This window comes from Engraulis encrasicolus, chromosome 22 (assembly GCF_034702125.1).
Source record: "Engraulis encrasicolus isolate BLACKSEA-1 chromosome 22, IST_EnEncr_1.0, whole genome shotgun sequence".
NCBI lineage: Eukaryota > Metazoa > Chordata > Actinopteri > Clupeiformes > Engraulidae > Engraulis > Engraulis encrasicolus.
This window is the reverse complement of record NC_085878.1, coordinates 36,220,379-36,243,448: the sequence shown is the minus strand read 5'-3', so window position 1 is coordinate 36,243,448 and position 23,070 is coordinate 36,220,379. Positions and strand designations below refer to the sequence as shown.

At 42.7% G+C, this 23,070-nt stretch overlaps 1 protein-coding gene across 9 annotated transcripts in view; it reads left to right on the top strand.

The window, feature by feature from the left end:
- nfat5b (nuclear factor of activated T cells 5b) overlaps positions 1 to 23,070 on the top strand; it is a 51,088-nt gene that overhangs the window by 26,095 nt on the left and 1,923 nt on the right. For 2 of the 9 annotated variants that reach the window (XM_063188683.1, XM_063188685.1), the window contains exons 2-12: positions 2,029 to 2,154; positions 12,906 to 13,587; positions 15,850 to 16,039; positions 17,083 to 17,273; positions 18,069 to 18,241; positions 19,477 to 19,611; positions 19,745 to 19,797; positions 20,149 to 20,281; positions 20,434 to 20,505; positions 20,654 to 20,754; positions 20,874 to 22,938. In XM_063188683.1, coding sequence (XP_063044753.1) covers positions 2,029 to 2,154; positions 12,906 to 13,587; positions 15,850 to 16,039; positions 17,083 to 17,273; positions 18,069 to 18,241; positions 19,477 to 19,611; positions 19,745 to 19,797; positions 20,149 to 20,281; positions 20,434 to 20,505; positions 20,654 to 20,754; positions 20,874 to 22,938 — 3,921 coding nt within the window. Of the gene's footprint in view, positions 1 to 2,028; positions 2,155 to 3,714; positions 3,837 to 7,090; positions 7,197 to 12,211; positions 12,275 to 12,905; positions 13,588 to 15,849; positions 16,040 to 17,082; positions 17,274 to 18,068; positions 18,242 to 19,476; positions 19,612 to 19,744; positions 19,798 to 20,148; positions 20,282 to 20,433; positions 20,506 to 20,653; positions 20,755 to 20,873; positions 22,939 to 23,070 lie in introns of those variants that run through there. The other 7 variants (XM_063188686.1, XM_063188687.1, XM_063188691.1 and 4 more) reach the window with 7 other exon arrangements.

The window sequence follows — 23,070 nt, the reverse complement described above, 5'->3', positions numbered from 1 at the left end:
TGCATGATTACATTACTAGTTAGCAAGTTGTGGTTGGGGAGGGGGGGTAGTGGCAGTATTCTAGTACAATTTTGTTTATGATTAACTCTGGGAAATGGTAAATCCTCTCAAATGCTAGTTGAGCGAATGCACACAGTGGAAATATAATGAAAGAACTGGCTGTTTGGCCGTAGCTGATGCCAACCACAAAATAAGGTCAGGCATGAGAGGAGCTGATGGCAGATTAAATCTCAATAAATGAAAGCCTGTGTTTGGTCTGTTTTGTGGAAAGAACAAAGCTGAAAGTATCAAATCTTGGAACAGTGGTGGAAAGACATTTTGATTGTTCAATATCTTAAGAGTTGGTGAAAGAATGAAGCGTGGGACTAGCAGGATGAAGTCCTGACTCTGAGTCTAAGCATGTGGTGGTAACATGAGGAAAGCACCGTCTAAAAGTGTGGTCAAGACCTAGTGAAATAAACTTACCAGCTGCAGACAGGCCTCAATTTACAGAGTTGTCCGACACACACTGGAGCTGAAGCTGGGTACTGTGCAATGGTAAAAACAAAATGAGAATAATGCGAGGGGCTAAAGAAAAATCCTAAGGCCAAAGTTGGGCTTCAAGAACATTCTCTGGAGACATAGAAGGCACACAGAACAAGAAAAACCTGATTCCAACAGTGGGGTCATGTTGACATCTTACCAGCATTCTCAGTCAGAAAAAAAAAGAAAGGTAGCGGAGATGGTGACAAAACTGGAACTGCAAATACTTGTACATACCTAGTGGTTTTAGATTGGTCCAAATTTAAAGCAAAAATTTGCTTTGTATGAGTAACCCTTCAGGCAGTTACTCACCACCCCGACAATTGGGCGTCAGGATACCACAGCATACATTGTTTCTTTGCAAACAAGAGCGCAATGAGCGAAATTATGTCTCCCACTGGAATAATGGATGTGCCAAAAAGACATGGTGTTTTGCTCTTTTGTGAGCAAGAGACAGAGAATGACCTCTTGTTGGAGAAATTATGAATGGGAGAGGGATGCATGGACTTTGTATATTTAGAGTCATTATTAATGCATCTACGTACTAACAAGGCTATTCATGAAAAGTAGAGGGACTTTGTGGCGACCTCTTGAAAACATTAGGCTACTTTCCACACACAGGGCCACCCGCAAGCTCTCAAACGCCGGAAGCTACAAAGAAATCCCACCAGCGCCACCCCAGTGGAGTGTCTGTTAGGGCTGGGCGATATGGAAAAAAAACAATATCACGATATGGATTACTTTATATCACAATAACGATATATATCACGATATAGCACAATTACATACGTTTTCAGTTATTCTCTGTATTCTCTTTATTTTTTCATGTTGCAAAACAACCTTTCTTTAAAATGGATCTTTTTAGTGTTATTTTTACATGAACATTTAGTGTGCATTGTAACAACTTGAAATGTAATTAAATGATATTCAATTGTATATAACTGATAAAATTATTATCACGATATAAACGATATAGGAGAAGGGTCACGATATACACTTTTATATCATGATAACAATATATATCGTCATATTGCCCAGCCCTAGTGTCTGTGGCAGTTGAAGTCAACTTGTTTGGTAAGAAAACTGTATTCGATCAAAACCATCAAGGCATGGACGGACAATTGCTTTGTCGTAGCTCTAAGTCTGTTTGCGTCTGTTTTATGTGCAGACGGCTTAACCTCAACCTTGTGTATATATAATGCTTGGTGTATTAAATAGTATGTTAAGGCAGGTCAGATGTAAGTTTGGCAAGGGCAGCTTTAGGCCGAAGACTGCTGTTTCAGTCACAGACTAATGAGAGGATGATGGATCCATACATCTTTCTCGTTTCATATTTGAAGGTTTCATGTCCATCTCCTTTCTGCCCTTTACTTTCTCACTTCTGTTCAGTACAGTATGTGTATGACCTAGGTCGTAGGCTATTCTCAAAATAACGACAGCCCCCAGCATGAAAAGTAGCCTATGTTTGGAGGTCTCATGTCTATCTCCTTGTTCTCCATCCTGCAGAATCTGTGTATGACCTTCTCCCCAAAGAGCTGCAGCTGCCACCCACCAACCAGCCAAACCCCGGAACCATGAGTCAGACCAGCGGCGGAGAGGCAGGCCCTCCACCCTCCACCACATTTGCTTCAGGTAGGCCCATCTCCTCTGCCTCCTCCTACCCCGTTACCCGTGTCTCTGCGCTGCCTCTTGAGCATCGTGTTAAGTGTGAGCAGTGCTGCGACTGGTTCCATCCTGCCTGAGCCAGCCTGAGGACCTAGCTTCTTTAGGCTACCTGCAAGACATACGCCTAGACACACAGGCCTAGGCAGCATGCATTTGGCACTGAGCATCCTAGACCTATGTACAGGCAGGGTGCGTCGTGGGCGTTAACAGGGTTTTTTTAATGTAACATCAAAGAACGTGTAAAATTGAGGGAACACACCTGCACCCCTTGGAGGCCTGATGCGATGTGCTGAAGACTGGAGTATTGAGGCCTAACTTCCCCCTCTCTTTCCATTGGCTGGCCTGTGGTCCTCAACACCAAGCAAGAGACGCACCAACCCAATAAACATATGTGAAAAGAAAGAAATATGTTAAGGTTTGCTAATGCATGTCGTCAGTTTCGATTTGGTGTTTATGATCTCTCAGTCTTTTCACAAGACAGATGTGCAATGCATTGAGTGAAGTTGGACTTAGTGGTTTGACCTGTTTCAGCTTGTAGCCAGAGATAGTTAGTTTGAGTTACTGAAGTCTGAACCAGGAAGACCAATGGATTAACAATGAATAAACTTTCGTGTTCTATGTGTACTTAACAAATACTTGTGTTTTTTTCTCCACTTTTATCTGCATGCACTGAAAAAAATTATACATGACTGTACAGTTGTGTCCTCATCATGACATTGACAGTAGGTGACACTGGACATTAACAAAATTTGAAATCAATTAAATTTAATTGAAGTTGCTAATGCCGAAAATGTATTTCATTTTTATTTACATTTTAAAAATGGTTGTTGTTACCTACTGTCTTGTCTGGCTGGGAACACTGTGCCTTGCAGTTGGAGTCTAAGGAAACCATTAGTTTACATGTGAAATAATTTCCTCAGTGTTTCCTCAGAACTGGCACCCCCAGTCCTATGGGAATGCTAAGAAAACAAAGGCCTGTTTATCTGAGCATTTGGTGGTAACGGTTGGCTAAACAAGCTTACATCTAACTTAAAACGACACCAAGCAAACTCTATCAATCTAGGGAAGTCAGACCAACTTCCCTCATTTTGAAATGTCAATTGGCTATCATGATCTCGGTAGTCTACCTTAAAACATCAGGAGGAATACATTTTCCAGACTGATACCAAAACCATCACGGTACTGCTCACAGTATTCACTGTTTGTCATCAAACCAGCTAAAGCAATATTGCAATAAGGAAGGGTGAACATGACTTCTTAATCATGTGTTTTGCTGTTTCTCAACCAATTAAGTAATTTTTTTGTTTGCAGCTGCATTGATTTCTTGGTTTTGAAGATGGTCGGGGGGAAAAGCAGATAGGCTACTTAAACATTCTTAGCTCCCCATAACAAAGGGTGGAGGAGAACTGGAAAGGCAAAATGAAGATTCCTCCATCCACCACAATGACAGTAAAAAAAAAAGATGTACTTGAACATTCAAAATGCGATTCACTTTTTAGTGTTTTTTACTCTGCCCCTTTATCAAAGTACCCAGGTATAGGGTGAGTTTGAATAAACCAGGAGTCTGTTGCCTTTGGACATCAGTACCTAACTGCAGCCAAATGCATCCCTGTGACGAGGCAGGACTTGCTGGCTGTAGCTGAAGGAAGGTGAAGTATTTTTTTTAAGCTTAAATGACTTTTTAAAAAATTCGGGACTGTAGGTTTCACTGCAAATTGGCCTTACATCTTCTGGCTGTTTTCTCTTCTTTTTTATATAATTTAATATATCTAAAAATATGTTTATGAACATACCGGTATATTCAAAAGAATGAAGAAGAAAAAATAAGGATGAAATCCTTGAATCCATGAAGGGCTTGTTGTATTCAGTAAGCCATGTGGTGTGACGGATATACTGTGTGGCGGCTAGAAATGTTCTTTATTCACTCAAGACGGCAGTTTGTAAACCAAACTTGCACCAGCACCCAGAGCTTTTGGGGAAGGGGTGGGAGGGGTTGAGAGAGCTGAGAATGTGTTGGAAAGTGATGGGGCATCATTCCCGCCTTTCTCATTTTTTTATCATCCCACTGTTGTCCATTTCTCTGGAGTCACACTGTCACAAGTCAGCCTGTCACTCAGGTTGTGCACTCACGCCACTCACTTGTTAATGCAGCCAATGAAGCTTGTTTTTCTCTGGAGCACCCCTTCCCATAGTACCCCACACACCCTACTGTTGTGTAAGGGGAAGCTTGTGCACGAAGTTGCTGCCTCAGTCAATACCTTAGAGCTGTGCCATTATGTAATAATAATAATAATTGAAAAAAATATATGGCTTAAGGGAGACGGTGCACTCGGCATACACATTGACAGACGCTACTTCTTGTCTGCTATTGAAAACTGCTCTTCATAGCTTTGGCCTGCCATTACGGTCACCTGCAGTGTGTCTGTTTGTGACTCTAGCTTTATCTGGTCTTGCCCCTTTTAAGCTGTCTTCTCCTCCGTTTCATGCCCCTGCCATACTAACTCTCAGCCTTCAGAGCTTGCACTCTGCGTTCCTTTTCTCTACCTGCCTGCCTTTGGGGAAATGGTTAAAGACACTAGTGCTACTGCTGGGCAAGACTTTGGGGGTGACCTCATTTAAAATGTTTTAATGGCTCCTCATTGATATCCGATATGTATTTGGTAACTCTTACCTTTTATAAATACACATTTTTTGCTATTAAACTGTTGTTTTCATGCTGGTGTTTGTATGTTTACTGCCCTTGTCTAAATGTCTGAATTGAGCATGTTGAATCATTGATGTTGTATGACGTCAACTTTCTTCCTTGCCTTTCAGTTCATCCAGAGAGTTGATAGATAGATGGGGGGTGGGATACGGAGGAGTAATAAGGATCATTTGAGCAGACGGTACTGTTAGAGGGCGTCCACATTCACCTGTTGCATTTAAGATGAAGGATTAAACGTGTTGCACTTATGACAAAGGATTATGATGTTTCTGCTCGGAAACCTGACCACGTATTCACTTGGCAACAATATTCAGAGTTTAGCGAAAGCCAATCAAATGCATTGCACACACCCACAGCTACAGTGAGTCCAATATGTATTTGATCCCTTGCTGATTTTGTTGGTTTGCCTACTAACAAAGACATGATCAGTCAATAAATGTTATGATAATATGTATTCTAATATGGAGAGACAGAATATCAAAAAGAAAATCCAGAAATTAACTGAAGAGAATATATATTAATTTATTTCCATTTCATCGAGCAAAATAAGTATTTGATCCCCTGCCAACTGATTACAGTTCCGGGCCCACAGACCAGATGGGCACTTCCGATCAACTTGTCATCTGAATTAAAGACACCTGTACATACTAACATGCATAAAAGACACATTGAATCAGCAGAATCAGTCCATAGTATGAGTGAATCAGTCACACTCCAACCTCACTAGCATGGGAAAGACCAAAGAGTGGTCAAATGATATCAGGGACACGATTTTAGACCTGAACAAAGATTAAATGGGCTGCAAAGCCACAAGAAAGAGACTGGGTATTAATGACCCAGCTGTTGATGTATTTCTTCCAAAATGTGAGGAATACAAAATGACTATCCATCAGCCTGTCTGGGGTTCTATACAAGATTTGACCTTTTGTAGGGATTTGATAATCATGAGAACAGAAAGAAATCACCCTAGAGCTGTACGGGATGAACTAGGCAATGATATCAAAGCTACTGGGACCAAAATCACTGAGGAAACTACTGGTAGCACTTAATGCCACAGAGGTTTAAAATCCTGTAGTGCACACATGGTACCTCTACTTCAGAAGGAACCTGCGCAGTCCCACTTGAGGTTTGCCAACGGACATCAGACTGGTTTAGGATATGATAAGGAGGTGCTGTAGTCAGATGAAACCAAAACCAAGCTGTTTGGCATTATCACAATTCAATGTGTTTTGAGAAAGAGTACCACTGTCTATGATCCCAAGAACACCCTCCTCACCATCATGCATGAAAGTGGTATCATTATGGTTTGAGGGTGTTTGTCTGGCCAAGGCACAGGACAACTTCACATCGTCAATGAATAGATGGAGGGAGACATGTAATGTGCAATCCTGAGTGCAAACTTCCTTCCCTCCACCACTACACTGATGGGTGGGCCATTGTTGGATCTCCCAACATGACAATAATACACAACATACAGTCAAAGCAACGAAGGAATGGCTCAATAAGAAGCATATTAAAGTCGTGAAGTGGCCTAGACAGTCTCCAAATATTAACCCTATAGTAATTCTATGGAGAGAACTGAACCTCCCATTTGCCAAGCTACAGCCACAAACTATTAATGTTTTAGAGATAATGTGCAAAGAGAAATGAGTTTCTACTATATGCACAAACATTGTCATTAACTAAAAGAAGCATCCAACCTCAGTGCTAGAAAACTAGGGCTTTGCCACAAAGCACTTTATCTTCTTTAGCTAGAGGGGTCAAATACTTATTACCCTAAATTAAATACAAATAAATTAAAATATATTATTTTAAGTTATTTTCTGGAATTTCTTTTTGATATTCTGTCTCTCCATGTTTGAATACATATTATCATAAATTTATAGACTGATCATGTCTTTATTAGTGGGCAAACGGGCAAAATCAGCAAGGGATCAAATACATATTGTACTCACTGTATCTTCAAAACCAGTGCTTGGCAATGAATTGGTTTTCCTCTCCAAAGATGGGTGTAGGGCTTTAGGCACTTAATAATTGTGTTATCAAAGGCTGCCGTCAAAGCGCTTGCCATACTGTGTACTTAGACTGTTTCGCATGTTTTGTCTTTCTGACTGCATGTCTGAATGCATATAACGATGTATTATTTTGTTTCGGATTTCTAGATGTTTTTTCTATTAATAAACCTAACTTGCATTTTAGCTGGGCTCCACAGCTGTCCGGGTGGGTTGTGTGACAGTGTGTCTGTCAGTAATGAAGACACTTAGCACCACTTAATCCATCAAATCTCAACCAGGCTGCCATCTAGGTCGGTCTGTCTTTTATTTGTTTGGTTATTTTTTGACATTTTCAATTTTTGTTTTTGATGATATTACAGTATAACATTGATTGAATTTGCTTTTCATGCATTTTTAATCAGCATGTAGAGTGGAACACAGTGTGTTGTTAACAAGGGCAACAAAGCAGCACTTTACTGCTTACGTGGTCACATAGGTGGAGGCAAGTGCTTGTGGGTAACGTGAATTTCAGGAGATTTTCTTTCTGAACAGGATAAGAACTCGTTTGCCAAAGTAGAATATATGGCGTAGACTAAATTATGACTGATTTGCTTTGTTTAATGTCTAAAGACGTTTTTTTAACGGATTAGGTCGTATATGTTAGGGACATCGTTTATGTTTTGGGACGTCCATGTGGTATTTTTGTCTTCTATGATTCAAATGACAAGCTACCCCATTGCTTCCATCTGCTGGGACTAATTAATAAATAACTATAAGACATATTGATCTCCCTATTGCCCGTTTCAAATAAGGCTGTTTTGCAGCTACTTTTAGCATGATAACAATACACTTGGGTCATTTTTCCGTTCAATTAATGAACACCCTCAGATATGTAGTGCTGTAAATGATTGTGTCTCAGCTTACATACAAGACATGCATTTAGTCAAGCAGTTGGTTTAATCCAACACAATTTTTTTCTGACAGTGAATAATGTTTTTTTGTTTGTTTATTTAGCCATGTCTTAATCTAACTCTAAATATTAAATACCAATGCATTTCATTATTCGAAGTCTTGGCTCCAGGGGAAACCACTCATGTTTCTGATTTAGGAAGCTCTCAAGTGTCATCTGTGTGAGTGCCTCTGTTGGGAATCTCTGTTGGCCTCTGCTCAGCTGGTAGTTAAGGAATCAGTTGAGGGAGACATCTGCCATAACGACTAGACAGACTTTAACCACCACAACAGCCGTCTTCCCAGGGTTATCAAGTACACGGCACATTTACACTTAAGTTTTATTGTGTGTTTAATATAAGCTAAAGTCACCTACATGTCAGAGACAGGATTAATATATCTTAACAGAACGTTCAAATTTCAGTTTATACCCTGGAGGTGGGTTTTGGCAGAGGTACTGTTGGTTTCTATTGGCTAGCTGAACTAAATGCATCAGGTAACATGGAATGTTGCATCTAGAGTAGAGAAAAGTACAGTAACTTTATTGATCCTGGGGGGAAATTAAGGAATCTCAATGTGTATCACAATATCAGCTTAAAGTAGCTGCAAACCCACCACTGTGTTCCCAGCCACTTGGTATTAATAGTGTTTTATGCTACACTGTTTTGCATGGATTACTATTGTCTGAAAATGTGTAAATATATTTCATCATTCAATGGCAATCAATGACCGATTGCCTCTCATTGCAGAGTTCTTCAAATACTTAGATTTGTCTTTGTTTAATACTCTTTGCAGTGTGTGAAAATGGAACTTCATAGGCATACTAGCCCAATCCAGTGCCGTGAAATATTTTGGATTATTGTTATAGAGCGTTATCCGCCATTATTGGTTGTGGCGTTCTTATGGACCTCATGAACTCTCTTTTTAGAAGGACATTGAGTTCATTTTTTACAGCCCTCAGTAAATTCACTGTGCCTTTAAGACGCATGTCTATGTCAAAACGTTTGTTTGCACAGGCTCTCTATTATGTCGGAATGTTTCAGAGACTATTTTGAGTTGATTTACATGTGGACTTTGCTTGTTTTACTTCGGAAAATATTCTGCTGTCTGTGTTTTGCTTTTTGTGGCTCTTATCGATTGTCTCTTAGGCGTCATTATGACATCTAAATTTGGATTGCTGTTGGAGGAGTGGTTTTTTTTCTGTGTTTTTGGTTTCATTCATACTAAACGCATCTTAAAGGTACAGGGTCTCTTCTATGATGGGCTTTAAACTCTGCTAATTGATGTGTAGTGTTGATGTGGATACAAGCAAAGAGCTGCACTATTTGAAAGCATTCTTTCACATCCGATCCTCTGATCCTCAGTGGGCAAATGTGTGTTGTCGCTTTCTTGTGTAGCTTGCTTGCTTTTTTTGCTACTCTCTTGTGCCTAAGGTCTATGCTGATGATAATATTTAAACATAATATTTAACAGCTGACCAATAATATTCAAGTTACAGCTTTCACCTGAAAACATTTTTGCATGTAACATTTTTGTAAGTGGGTGGTAGGCCTATGGTATTAGGGTGAAATGGTGAACCCTAATGTTGGTCTTAATTGTGGACCGGTCTGTATCTTAGATAGTTGTCCCAGTTTTTGGAGAGTAATCCTTTCGTCAGATGACTTAAGGTATTTTTTGTAAATTCTCCACTTGTATGTTAGGGTTACATTAAATGTGTGCTACAATATTGAGCAGTTCTGCACATTCTCTACACTTTAACCCATTTGCTCTCACTGCAAATCAACCAAGGAATTGCTCTTTCTAGGAAATGGTTAAGATTTTCGGAGCCTTAACTGGTGGACTTTGAATGATCCGCTTTATCAGAGAGCACGACTTTACTCTCACATGACAGCTTTTTTTTTCAGACTAGTTTCACCGTGCTGTGCTTGTTGGGAAAATTGTGTCTCTTTCTCATTGCTTTAATAACAATAACAAGCCTTATGTTTCATGTGGGGCCTCCTCTATATCTATTTTAAAAAAACAGTGTCTGTTATTGTATGTGAAGTTAACTAGACTCCTCTACCATGAAGCCAATAGAGCCTGGGTGCAACTAACAAGCTTTTCACTGATTCTTGAAAGTTTGGCAAAGACATGTCCCAGCTATAAAATTGCTAATTCTGTTGAAAATCAATGACATTTTCATGGGCAAAATAAGTCCAGGTAATGACCAAGGGGTCTGTTACACACAAATGTACAGTTGTTTGAAAAAAAACAAGAGTAATTTTGTTTTTTTTCATGGCTATAAATCTGCCCACACCCTGTAAAAACTGTTGTCGTAAGGACAGACATCATCATTTCAATTCACCAAAAATTAAATGAAAAGTCACTCATGGAAATGAATAATATCACCGTTCACTGTATACAGTAAACATATATATTTTTTACTTCTAATTGTAGATGGTGTTGACAAAACCAAGTAAGGGCCTATTTTATGAAAAATGTAAAACATGGGGAGCCTGGCCAATACATTGCTGCACAGCCAAGACCTTCATCTATGATAATATGCTTATATATTTTGGATTTGAACAACTTTTTTCTTTCAAAATTACAACCTGTTTTTGCCAAACTCTCAAGAATCTGTGTTTTAATGCCTGTTGGTCTACCAGTTTGGGTGTCTGGTAAGTTATATTTGGTTTACCCGCCATGTTTGTACCTGTTGCATTTGCTTTTGAAATCGTTTGCAAATGCAAATGGCAAACATTAGTTCAATGTTTTAGGGGAAGACATTTGGCATTAAAAAAAGCCCGCGCTACAGTATTCCCTGAGGCTTAACGCTGGATTTCAGGTTGAGACCACAAAAATGTACTCATGGCGTCATACAGTCTCCTGACCTCACATGGTTGACTCAGTCTTGTTGCTGAATGAATCAGGCTCTTCACTGTCTCATCACCATGACCGTGTCAACTGTCTGGTCAATCCCATCACTCATTTGCTTTGTGGTGGCATTGTATTCTTGCAGACCGTTCAATTGTGCTAATTGGCACTTTGCTACAACATCAGCTAAAAAGTTTATGAAGTCTTAAACAAAACTGCCACTGCCTAAGACAGAGTGTTGGGGGTGGAGGGTCACTTTGTAATGAATGACCGCTTTGTGGACCTCTTTGCGGTCAGGACAGATAATGTCTACAAATGACTTTGATTTTATGGATATGACAGAAACGCACTATGCTGTGTTTACAAGACGGTGCCATTATTACCAGGAATCATTACTGACGTATTGTTGCATCAAGACATTACTCCCACATATTTGAACTTTTGGAATGAGAAAACTAGGATGGTATTCCAGAGCCTTGCTGAACCACGATATTGGATTTTTTTTTACACCAGTGATTCCTCGACCAGAATTGATGTTTTGTCAGTAAATTCCAAACATCTCTGTCCTGACCTCTAGCAGGACTTCTGTAAGACTCAACAATATCACAATGTGAACAGGTTAACTCACAGACATGTGTAGTGGTGGTCTTCTCAGAATCACAATTATTGGTTTCTGAGGTCATTGAATCTTTAAGTTGTTGTGTTATTGCTGCTATTGTTTTGCATGTGTGCAGTGATGTCTCTTTTTTGCCCAATAATTCAATAATGTTTATGAGTTATTTAATGTTGAGGTCTCCGCTATCAGCAGTGAACAGTGAGAGATAAATTGAAGCACATAGAATAATATTGCATTATGAGGACATAAAACATTTTGATTCCCTTATGAAGCACTGACTTTATGGGAATGGCGAGATGAAGTTTGGTCTTGTTGCAACACCAGGCCTGTTACCTGTAGAGGCTTGTAGCAGAGTTTATGTAAGCTGATTCATTCGGCTGACACAGGATGTCATGAAGAGACACACATACACACACACACCCACACACACACATACACACGTCACCTTCAGTAAAACTTGACTTCTTGCCAATCCATTCCGATCTTCAGAGAAAGGCATGGACTTAGACAAGGGTTCACGCAACGCTCAAACATGTAGTTATCAATGCACTGCTTCTACTTGATTTTGTTGTTGCCATCAAACATACCTCTTCATAATCAAAATCTAAAGCTGAACTTGTCTGTCACGCATCATCTTGTTCTTGTCCTGCCTGGCATCTCGGTGTCCTTACACGACAAATTCCACAAGGGACAGGAATGCTTTCAAAATGTAGCCTTTGCTTGAGTATTCACATCACTCAGATGAAAAGTTGACACTGTGGGGCACCAACTCGGACATAGGAATGTTGAGCCAAGAGCTCTCTCGAAAAACGGTTCCATTTTCACCCAACGTTAAAAAAGAAATAATCTGATTTTTTTTAAATGGTGGTCAGCTTTTATTGCTCATTGGTTGTCTCGTTTTTATTCCAGGAAGTTCCCTCTGAAGCAGGGAGTGTCTGCATATAAAATGGTCTGCAGGTCTCTGCTTCATAGGTCAGAAGCTGGTTTATATTCTGTTCTTGTGGCTACGCTCAGTCCCAACCACCAAATTTGTTTGAAGCACTTTGACTAAACAAAAAACAAAAAAAACAATTGGCATGCATCATCTTACACATGGCAGGGATTTAAAAATTCCATTCACTTACAAGTGAAATAAATAATGTACATTTTCAGTTTAGCCATACATTGAACGCTTTTACACATTGCCTAAAACGAGTAAAATATGTGATAAAAAATATACATATATTCAATGGCTGACAGACATTTGTCACACTTTTTTCACACACAAGGCAATCCAAAATATTGATGGTTTTGTCTTTTCTTTTTCTTGATTCTTTATTTGTTTATGCCTGCTGTGTAAACTTTTCAAGAATTAAAAGAAAAACACTCAAGCTACCTTTCTCCAAGTTACACACATCAACAACAGCCACTCTCACACTAACACCATGATGCAATAAAAAAAAATATGAAAAGTAAACAAAAAATTATAATTGGACACAAATTTTTGTTTAAAGAAAAAAAAGGGAAAAAAAGCAGTCATGCTGAAATTTCGCTGCTTGAATGGGACTGCTAGCCAATGTATATGTAGCAGCCTGTATTTACTGTGCAATTGTACACACTGCAGATGCCTCGTCCATCTCTTCAACTCTGACCATGGGAAGTCCCCGCAGTGCTTTTCCCAACTCTTCCAGCTCCAAGGCCCACTCCTCTACCTCAGCCTCCGAGCGAACACCTGCACCCCCCACCGCATGCACTCCAGGAGAAGTCAGCAGTCGGGCAATCTCAGAGCTGCTGGATGCGGAGGGCAAACTTTGCGGAGGCAGCACACGGCTGAAGAAAGGAGCAGCCGCTGCTGGAGGTGGAGGAGGTGGTGGAGGAGGAGGAGGAGGAGGAGGAGGAGGAGGAGGAGGAGGAGGAGCTGCAGGGATGGCGAGCCAGCAGGGCACCCAGTATCACCAGATGACTCCATCCAAGCGGCCCGTCTTGAACATCTCGCCCCCGCCAGAGGACCTCTTCGATGACAGCCGCATGTCTTGCCAGGACGAGGTGTCGCTGGACTCGGAGCAGAGCAACAGCCTGTGGACGGAGAACTCCGTCTCCAACTTCAGCCTCATGAGCTCCAGCTCCTACAATGACAACACCGAGGTGCCCCGCAAGGCCCGCAAACGCACGCCGCGCCAGAGGCCTGGACCAAAGCCTGCCCCTGTGCAGGAGAGCAGCATGGACATGTTTGACGCGGACAGTGCCAAAGCGCCCCACTTCGTGCTCTCCCAGCTGGGCCCAGACAGCAAGACCTCCAAGGGAAGGTGAGAGAAAGAAAAGCACTCAGTCATTTGCAACTTGTTCCCACAGCCACTTCCACACTTCAACCATAATGCAGTAAAAATATGATAAAAAGTTGTAAATATTAGTAAATATTACTTCATTATTAGTAACTATTCATGAAAAGATCAAATTTGGCAGTAGACAGCACAGTTTCACTGATCAGTATAGTTGCAATACCTACTCTGGCCACCATCCTACGCAGTGCACCTTTACGTTTCCAAACTTTTTTGTTAAGGGACCGGTCCTGAATTTGCCCTTCTCAGCTGTTCCACAAGCCATTGAGCATAAAGTCATAGAGTTTAACAGGAAACCAGACTCGAGCCTGAGAGGTTTTTTTATGAATGTACACTGAGATCTGAGGCATGGTGCAACAGTTGAATTTGGGGGCAAGTAGCGTCATCAAGAGTCCTAAGGCAGAATTTCTTAAATACTGAATTAATTTGTTTCTTTGTGCAAATTTTCAGCGTGAGAGAATTGCATGGGTGGCAGTGCAAGTGATTATTTTGGCATGTCTTCATTTGGGTACATTACATTACACTTTAGCAGCCGCGAAGTCACAGATTGAGCAATAAGCCGCTCCAGCAGACATAGGTGGATATACCCATCGCTCAGTCAGAAAAAAAAAACTGCCTCCCACACACTGACCATTTTGTTTTAACTTTATTCACAATGTTTTGGTCTTTAAAACGTTGTGAATTAAGTTAAAGCAAAATGGTCAGTTTGTGGGAGTTATAGTTTTTGTCTAAGCTTCCTTTGTCTGTTGAGTGGAGGTGCAAAACGCACACCAGAAACAGAGGTGCTGGCAACCAGAAAATACAATTGCAGGAGGAGAGAAGTGCCGCACACTCACAAGTTAAATAACAGTTTTTAATTTGACAACGTTTTAAGCTTCCTTTGTCTGCCATTCATTTTCATATGACTAAGCTTCATTAGGCCTACATCAGCCCGATGTGGCATATGATAATATAAGAAGGTATGTTAGGTCATGTAGCCTTTTTTAATCAAATGGATTGTTTGTAAACTGTTGGATCAATGAGGTTATTTATTGGCAGTACTTCGCCACAGGAGATAGCCCAAAAGGACACAAAAACCCATCCTTCCATCATACAAACCAACAAAATGTCTTTAGGGAGGGCTTAGAACGGTGGCTGTGTGGTCAGTATGTGCAGTTAAACAGTTTGCGGTCTACTTTCCTCTTCGCCGAGTCTACTTTTCATGGTATAATTTGGCTCGTAAGGCTAGGTATTTATGATCAAATCCAAGTTTAGTGTTCTTATTTTGTATTATATTACATATCGCGTGTTTTTAAATTAGAGCATCATTGAACCATAAGAGACATAAATGAATGAGCATATTTACTCTTGTATTAGGAAAGTAGTAGTGTGTCTTCGCTGAACAATTTACTCCTTCAGTGTTTGCCGCGCTGGACGCGACCCAGGCGTATTTGTTAAATTGCAGCTGATGGACCTGATCCATGTTGCTCCCTTGGTTAATGGCTCCTCATAAGTGGCTGTGTGTGCGCGCGTGTGTGTGTGTGTGCATGTGTGTGTGCGTGTCTGCCTGTGTGTGTGTGTGTGTGTGTGAGGGGGTGCTTGGGCCCCTGCCTGGCTGGAGCATAGCTTAATGGATGTGCTCCAAGTGCTGCCAAGACCTCTCTTCCACTCGCAGGAAGTGTGGTGCCAGAAGTGGGGCCCGACCTTCCCTTAGATAAATGAACACAAGCTTTGCATAGTTCTGGAGTCACACCGCTCCCTCCTAGCTCAGGCCTGTAGTGAGACTGATTTACATTCACAGCGGCCCAGGCGCTTCTGGCGCTTATTTACCTGTGAACTATGTCTTCCCCTCCCTACCACTTTTTAACACTTCGCTGAGTAGTAACTTTGAATGAATGCTACCAAACACGACCTGTAAATTATTTCTTAAGAATATTTTGAGTGGTGCCAAAAGGAAGTTGTAAGCGTGACCGTCAAAGTTCCACAGCACACAACTTCCATGCACAGCTAGCTTTTCTTAAAGCGACCCGCTTATGCAGTATTATACTGTATATAAGTATTCATGGGTGTTTTACATGCTCACTGACAAAAAAAGACAGGATTTACATTTTTAACAACATGTTTGCATGTTCTCTATAGTGTGTATATATCATTTAAAAAAGTAGGGTAGCTAAAATACTGTAGAGTAGAATAGAAAAAAAGTGAAGTGAAGTGAGAATTGAGTGTGACTGGTAGAATTGTCCCTTCCAGTTCGTCAGATGGGCCCCAGGGTCCGGGCCCCAAAGGAGGCGTGCTGTGTGGCCAGTTCCCCCAGAAGAGTGAGGGCAAAGAGCTGAAGATCCTGGTACAGCCCGAGACACAGCACCGGGCGCGCTACCTCACTGAAGGCAGTCGGGGCTCTGTCAAAGACCGCACCCAACAAGGGTTCCCCACTATCAAGGTGTGTAGCATTGAACAAACACACACATACACACACATGCTTGTGAGGACCTTTCACTGACTCCCATTGTAATCAAATGGGTTATTAAGAATGCCTCCACTAAACAAACACACACACACGCATGCACGGACACACACACACACACACACACACACACACACACACACACACACACACACACACACACACACACACACACACACACACACACACACAGATTGCGTTCCGTTCACAATTTTGTGAGTTTCACACACACAAAATCCATTCCAGTTCAAACACACACATGTTGACACACACAGATATACTCAGATGTGCCTATGTATACAGTGACATGTCACTCAGTTTTATGTTTGTCTGTTTGCAAAAGCTCTCATTAAATCTGCCATTGACATGCACTGTGCAATAATATCTCACACTGAGTAAACTGTCAAAGGTGGCTCTGGGCCCAGTTTAGACTTGTTTTAAAATGTGATGCAACTGATCTCTAAGAGTTCTTTTTATGCCCTCTGACACATAGAAAAATGTTCCTTTTTAATATAGCCTGTTTGAGATCTCTCACCGTGATAAAAACAGAAGAGAAGAAATCCTTTTGTTTTTGCTACCAACTTATCTAGGCTTATCGCAAAACTGCACTGCACAACTGGTTCACAATGCAAGTGGGTCTGATACTTCTTGTTGCATTTCAAAGCCTTTCCTCATTTTGCCAAAAAAAAAAAACACTTTGAGGGAAGTGTTGGTGTGAAAACACAATGAAATGAGGAAAGGTTTTGGTTACAGATACTGCAACGGTGTTGGTACATGTTACCAAAGTAGCAGTCTGCAAGATCATGACATTTTGGAAGGTGACAGACAAAGTGTGTGCAATTGTGTTTATGTTAGACTTAAACACAAAAACCTCATAAGTTCTTCCTTGCAGCACCCATAGTTAGTGCTACGTCAAAACTGATGCAACAAATGCTCGTCTTCATGTGTGCATTTGTCTAAATAAACTATGACTAAACTAAACTAAAATATGACTTTCTTTTCTTTATCTTCTTTCTCAGCTGGAAGGTGTGAATGAGGCAGTGGTCCTGCAGGTGTTTGTGGGTAACGATGTCGGGAGAGTCAAGCCCCATGGCTTTTACCAGGCTTGTCGGGTGACGGGACGCAACACCACCGCTTGCCGAGAGGTTGACATCGAGGGGACCACCGTCATTGAAGTCTCCCTCGAGCCAAGCAACAACATGACCTTGGCGTATGTCACACTAATGTACAGTATATTTGCATGACATATACACAGTAGGTAGAAGGTCAAGCTGTACAAAGAAGTACAGCAAGGCATAATTTGCTGCTCGCTTAAAGCAGTATGGCCACCATGCCTTGCACAAGAACATTGTACCAAACTAATGGTAAACAACTATTAAATAACAAATAAACAATACAGTACAATGTACCAGAGATTATATTGCAGCATTTTAGATAAGAGAATTAGACAGCAAATAAACAATTAAAGGTTACATGTGGTTATTCCACATTTATACTCAAGCGACCACAAAATCGCGTTTGACTACATGAGCATAGGCAATGCCATTAAGTCTTAAATCCTCCAGACCAGCACTTTGAAGCATAAACAAGGGGTCTAAAATTAGTCACGGAACTCTCTATAGTCCTCTCTCCAGGTTGAAGGAGTGCATCTGGTTATTCCATCTACGGCTTTATAGACTTTTGAATTATATACAAAGCCCTCACCTTTGAGTCAAGGTAGTCAGAGTATTTTAAAACTATTTTTAGAATTCTTGCACACCTCCTTTTGCCAGGTGCGTAGGAGTGGAACCACTGGGTCACCAATGTAGAGACAAAGAAGCTCCCGCACACTGTTCGCATTTACAGAGTTACTCTGCAAATGTGCAACTCTGCAAATGTGAACAGTGTGCGGGAGCTTCTTTGTCTTTACATTGGGTCTAAAATTAAGGTATTTTTTTGTGATAATAAAAACCTAGGGGTTTGTTTCACTGTACATCCTTGCACTCACAGACCCTTCTCTTTCCAGGGTGGACTGTGTGGGGATCCTGAAGCTTCGCAATGCTGACGTGGAGGCCCGCATCGGCGTGGCAGGCTCCAAGAAGAAGAGCACCCGCGCCCGCCTGGTTTTCCGGGTCAACATCCCGCGCGCTGACGGCTCCATGCTCACGTTACAGACACCCTCCTCGCCCATCCTGTGCAGTGAGTGACCCTGGGTTTATTCATAGCCCCTCGGCCTGCCAGCAGCCAACTTCTAGGAAACCCAGCTGGCTCACCTGTCATCGCATCAGCGAGAAGGGGATTAAGGGGAGAGGGATAATGCTCGTTTATATCATGGGGGCCATGGAGCAGGAGGGAAAACCAGTTAGATTTCTGCCAATTAGATGTCTTATCTATTCTTTTCTATTGTCTTTTCTATTCTTCTATTGTTCTTTTTTTCTTTCTTTCATTCTTTGTTCCTTTTTTCTTTGTCTTACTCTCTCTCTGTAACTGGCAGTTAAATAGTCATTGTTGAACATTTGGTGCAATTTCATTGTATACTACACCAGACGAGCACTAAAATGTGTGTATTCTATCACTGTTGTGTTATGGCATAGTCAAGTTTATTATCGGTTGTTTTATTAGTTCACATACCCGATTTCACGTTTTTTACACTGATAACGTTCTCAGCTGATAAAGTATTGGAAAGTGGAAGAGCAGGGAAGCAACTGATAATAATAGGCGACATACAGATAGCTGGGCGTCATTGGCTACTTGTCTTTGTGTTTATGGGAGATGGAATCAGTGAAGTGTACAGTACAGTCAGAGGATGGCATCTTGGGCCTCAGGCGCTGTCGTCCACACCGCTCCACAATTTGAAACAGCAAAGGCTGTTGACATGCAGTTAGAAATCCCCTTCTTTCTTGTGGTCCATCTCCGAGGCCAACCCCTGAAACAGGAGAGAATAAAGGAAGGATAATAAAGAGAAAGGCGTGGGTTCCCCTTTGTTTACACGGATAGTGAGTGCAATCTGAGCAGGGGCACCTGTGGTCAGAGCTCTACAGTCCCCCAGCCCCAACCCCTCCACCCCTCAGCCACAACCTATGAGCAGCCAATGAAAGCCTGCGGTCCCTGTTAAATCGGCTTCTCTGTTACTGAGACGTGAGAAAATGAAGTTCTTTTACGGTTCGTCTTTGACACACCACAACCAAAACAATATTATTCATAATTCTCAGTAGGAGAGCACCTTTCAAGGTACCCTTTGCTGATTTGTGTAATTTTCAAAGACCAGTGTTGAAATTAAAGTATTTTGCTCCACTGAAATTCCTTGAAGACATCTCTGTATGCCTGAATTAATCTCTGTGTTTATCCACGTACTGTATCTATGACAGTAGATGTATGTAAATAAATCATTAAAAAATGCTGAATTTTTGTCTTCTGTGTGTTTACTGTGACAGCCCAGCCTGCTGGTTTGCCAGAGATTTTGAAGAAGAGTCTCCACAACTGCAATGTGAAAGGCGGAGAGGAAATCTTCATCATCGGCAAGAACTTCCTCAAGGGCACCAAAGTCATTTTTCAAGAAAACATTGGAGGTGTGTTTTTCTTCTCATGTCATCAGCCCAAAAGAAAAATCACTAAAGAAACCTTGATAAGCCTGTATAAAAGTTAAAAAGTCAAGAAATAGAAATAAAAATCTGCCATGTTGGTATTTTTAATCTCTTTCAGATGAGAAGTCATGGAAAGCAGAAGCTGAAATTGACATGGAACTTTTCCATCAGGTAAATGTTGCTTGTTTTTTTCCCTTTGAAATAACAGTCTGCTATTTCTGTGCCAGCACATTTCTGGTTACCTTGACACATAAGAAAAGGATTTAAGGATATTTTATACTTTCTCATCGTGCAATGCAAACTACAATTTTGAAATCACGGGTCAGCCACACGCTATTATAGCATTCAGGCAGTTGTAATAGTAACCAGCATGTTCCAGCCAAAGCCAATGCCATAACTGTTTACGTCTGAGCTCACCACTTTTATAATGTATGTCACAGTTGATGTACATTACTCTGGTCTTTTTTGTGTCAATTTAATGTTGTAACCCGTCTATGTTCTTTCTTGTTTTCCCCCATCTAGAACCATTTGATAGCAAAAGTCCCTCCTTATAAAAACCCCAGCATACCCTCGCCTGTCTCTGTTGGGATCTTTGTGATGACCAGCGCAGGCCGCTCTCATGACGTGCACGCCTTCACTTACACTCCAGAACCTGGTCAGTCTCAGCATACACATAATTCATATTGAACAGATCATGCATGTCACTCTCTGCTTGCATACGTTTCCTTGCATACACATGATTCACATTCCACATATCATGCATGTCACTATGTTAGGGATTTAATTTTGCTCATGCCTCCTCTCCAGTTCAAGTTGACGTGCCGGTGAAGAAGGAGGCATCATCTCCAGTGAAGCCTTGCTCCTACGATCAGATTAAAGGTTTGTCTACTTATTAAGGAAGTCAGTGTTTTGTGGCTGCGTGATTATGTTCTTTTTAACCCATGGCTCCATTGAGAATTGAGGAAACTATTTGCTAGAATGAACACATTTTGCCTCTGGTTAAATGCTGTCTTTCTGTGTTAAGCAGCAATGGATGGAGCCCTCATGCCCCCGACCATACCTCTTGTTAAAAGGGAAGATGTCACTCCAATGGAGGTGTCTAACACTTTATCTTCAAGCGTCTTCAAGGTATCTATTGGTGTGCTCAATTTGAACAGTTGAATGTGCTTGACTAAATGCATTGTGTGTGTATGTTGAATCGTGTTGATTTTTGGGTGTATCATCATGACCTCGTGTTTTAATGTCAGCAGAACCCAGACGTGATGAATGCCGGTCAACAGCAGACTTCCAGTATCTCGACCAACAATGGCCCCTTCCCCAGCGCCCTTGCCTGCCAGACCGCTGACCAGGATCAGACCCAAAGCACAGCTTTCGCCAGCAAAGAAACCTTGAGCACAATACAGAAACAGGACATTGCCCCCACCGGCTCATTCCCAGTGTCTGGGAAGACCATGCTCCCACCACAGGCGCAGGCACCCTTCATGATGCAGGGTATGGAGCAGGAGCGGGCGGGGGGCAACGTGGGCTCCGTGGGCTCCGTGGTGGCCCTGTCACAGCTGGGAGACTCCACTCCGCAGCAGCAGCAGCAGCAGCAGCAGGCCCAGCAGCTTCCCCTGATACCCCTGGACGAGGTGGCGCAGCTGGAAGAGGCCGTACGGCAACAGCTCACAGGATTCCGCAGCCTTCCCATGCGGTCGGAAAATTCATTCGCAAAACAGCAGCAGAAACAACTTCAGCAGCAACAAATGCAACAGCAGCAGCAGCAAATTCAGCAGCAACAGCAGCAGCAGCAACAGCAACAGATTCAGCAGCAACAAATCCAGCAACAGCAGCAGATTCAGCAGCAGCAGCAAATCCAACAACAACAGCAGATTCAACAGCAGCAACTTCAACAGCAGCAGCAGCTGCAACAACAGCAGCAAATGCAGCAACAGCAACAGATTCAGCAGCAACAATTGCAGCAGCAGCAGCAGCAACAGCAGCAAATTCAGCAGCAACAGATTCAGCAACAACAGCAGCAGCAGATTCAGCAGCAGCAGCTTCAGCAGCAGCAGCAGCAGCAGCAAGTTCTTGAGAACCTGCAACAGCAGCTATTCCCACCGCAGATGCCCATGTCTCAGAATGTACCACAGAGTATAGTACAGACCAGTGGCTCCCTCTTCCAACCATCACAACAACAGCAGCAGCAGCAGCAGCAACAGCAGCAGCAAGCCCAACAGCATCAACAAGAGGCTGCTCTCTTCCAGCAGGCCAAAGACCTCTTGTCCATCCAGCCTGGTTTCATGCAGCAGCCACCCTCGCACACCTCTCCACCTCTCTTCCACAACCCCAGCCCCATGTCCAGCGCCCAGGACACACAGGGCGGTCTCTTTCACACCCCAAAGACATCGCCCACTCAGGAGCAGGTGCAAGCCGCCCTGTTCCAGAACAGCCTCTCCGCTATGAACGGCTCAAGTCTCCCTGCGGAACAGCAGGCGTCCCCCACGGGCATGTTCCTCCCACAGAACGCCATGCCCGGTCCGTTGTCTGTAAACGGAAGCCAGCAGCAGCAGCAGCTCAATTTCCTCAACTCCCTGCAATCGGCGAGCCTCGAGACACCATCTGTGTTTCAGAACCAGCCCCCGATGTCCGCCATGCAGCAGAGCACTCCCATGGACCAGCAGCAGTGCCCCCAGCCTCCGCTGCCCACCCCTCAGGCAGGGAACATATTTCAAAACCTCACACACTCACCCTCCAGCAAACTGCCTCAGGCCCAGCCGCAGCCTGCGGGCATGCTCTTCTGCAACGGTGCTCTGCCCTCTGTAAACCCCGATCAGACCTCAAGCCTGTTGTTTGGCAACCAGGCCCAAATGTCTCCCCTGAGCACCAGCAGTCTTTCCTCTCCAGAGCAGCCCAACACCAGCCTACCCTTCTCCCAAGGCAACATGGTGCCCGTGAGCCGGCCGGACTCGTCGGAGCCCATGGCATTCCAGAACCAGGCGCCTGGGGTGGGGGGCCCAGCTGTTGTCAACAAGCCGCTCCAGCCTGGGCTCTTCCAGGACCAGCAGCCCATGCAGCTGACGCCCAGCTCCAACGCAGGCTCCGCACAGTCCGTCACACTCTTCATGGACCAGTCTAACGTGCCCCGGGACATGCCTCCAGCCGCGGCGGCAGGACTCTTTTCCACACAGAACGGAGTGGCGGGGCTCCAGACTACCACCTCGTCGTCCGTGCAGCAGCCAGGAACGCTCTTCCAGTCGGCAGTGAACGGGACCCTTAACCAGCCTGGGCAGGCTCCGCAGTCAGGACTCCTGTTCTTTGAACTGCGAAACGGTAAAAATTCTGGTTACACTCATAAAAAAATGAGCTTTTTCGTGTAACACAGGCAAAGCACAATTTAACTTTAAAAGTAGAGTATGTCATTTTTCTAGTAGTTTACTTTCAGAATGTATGCTGCCCATTCAC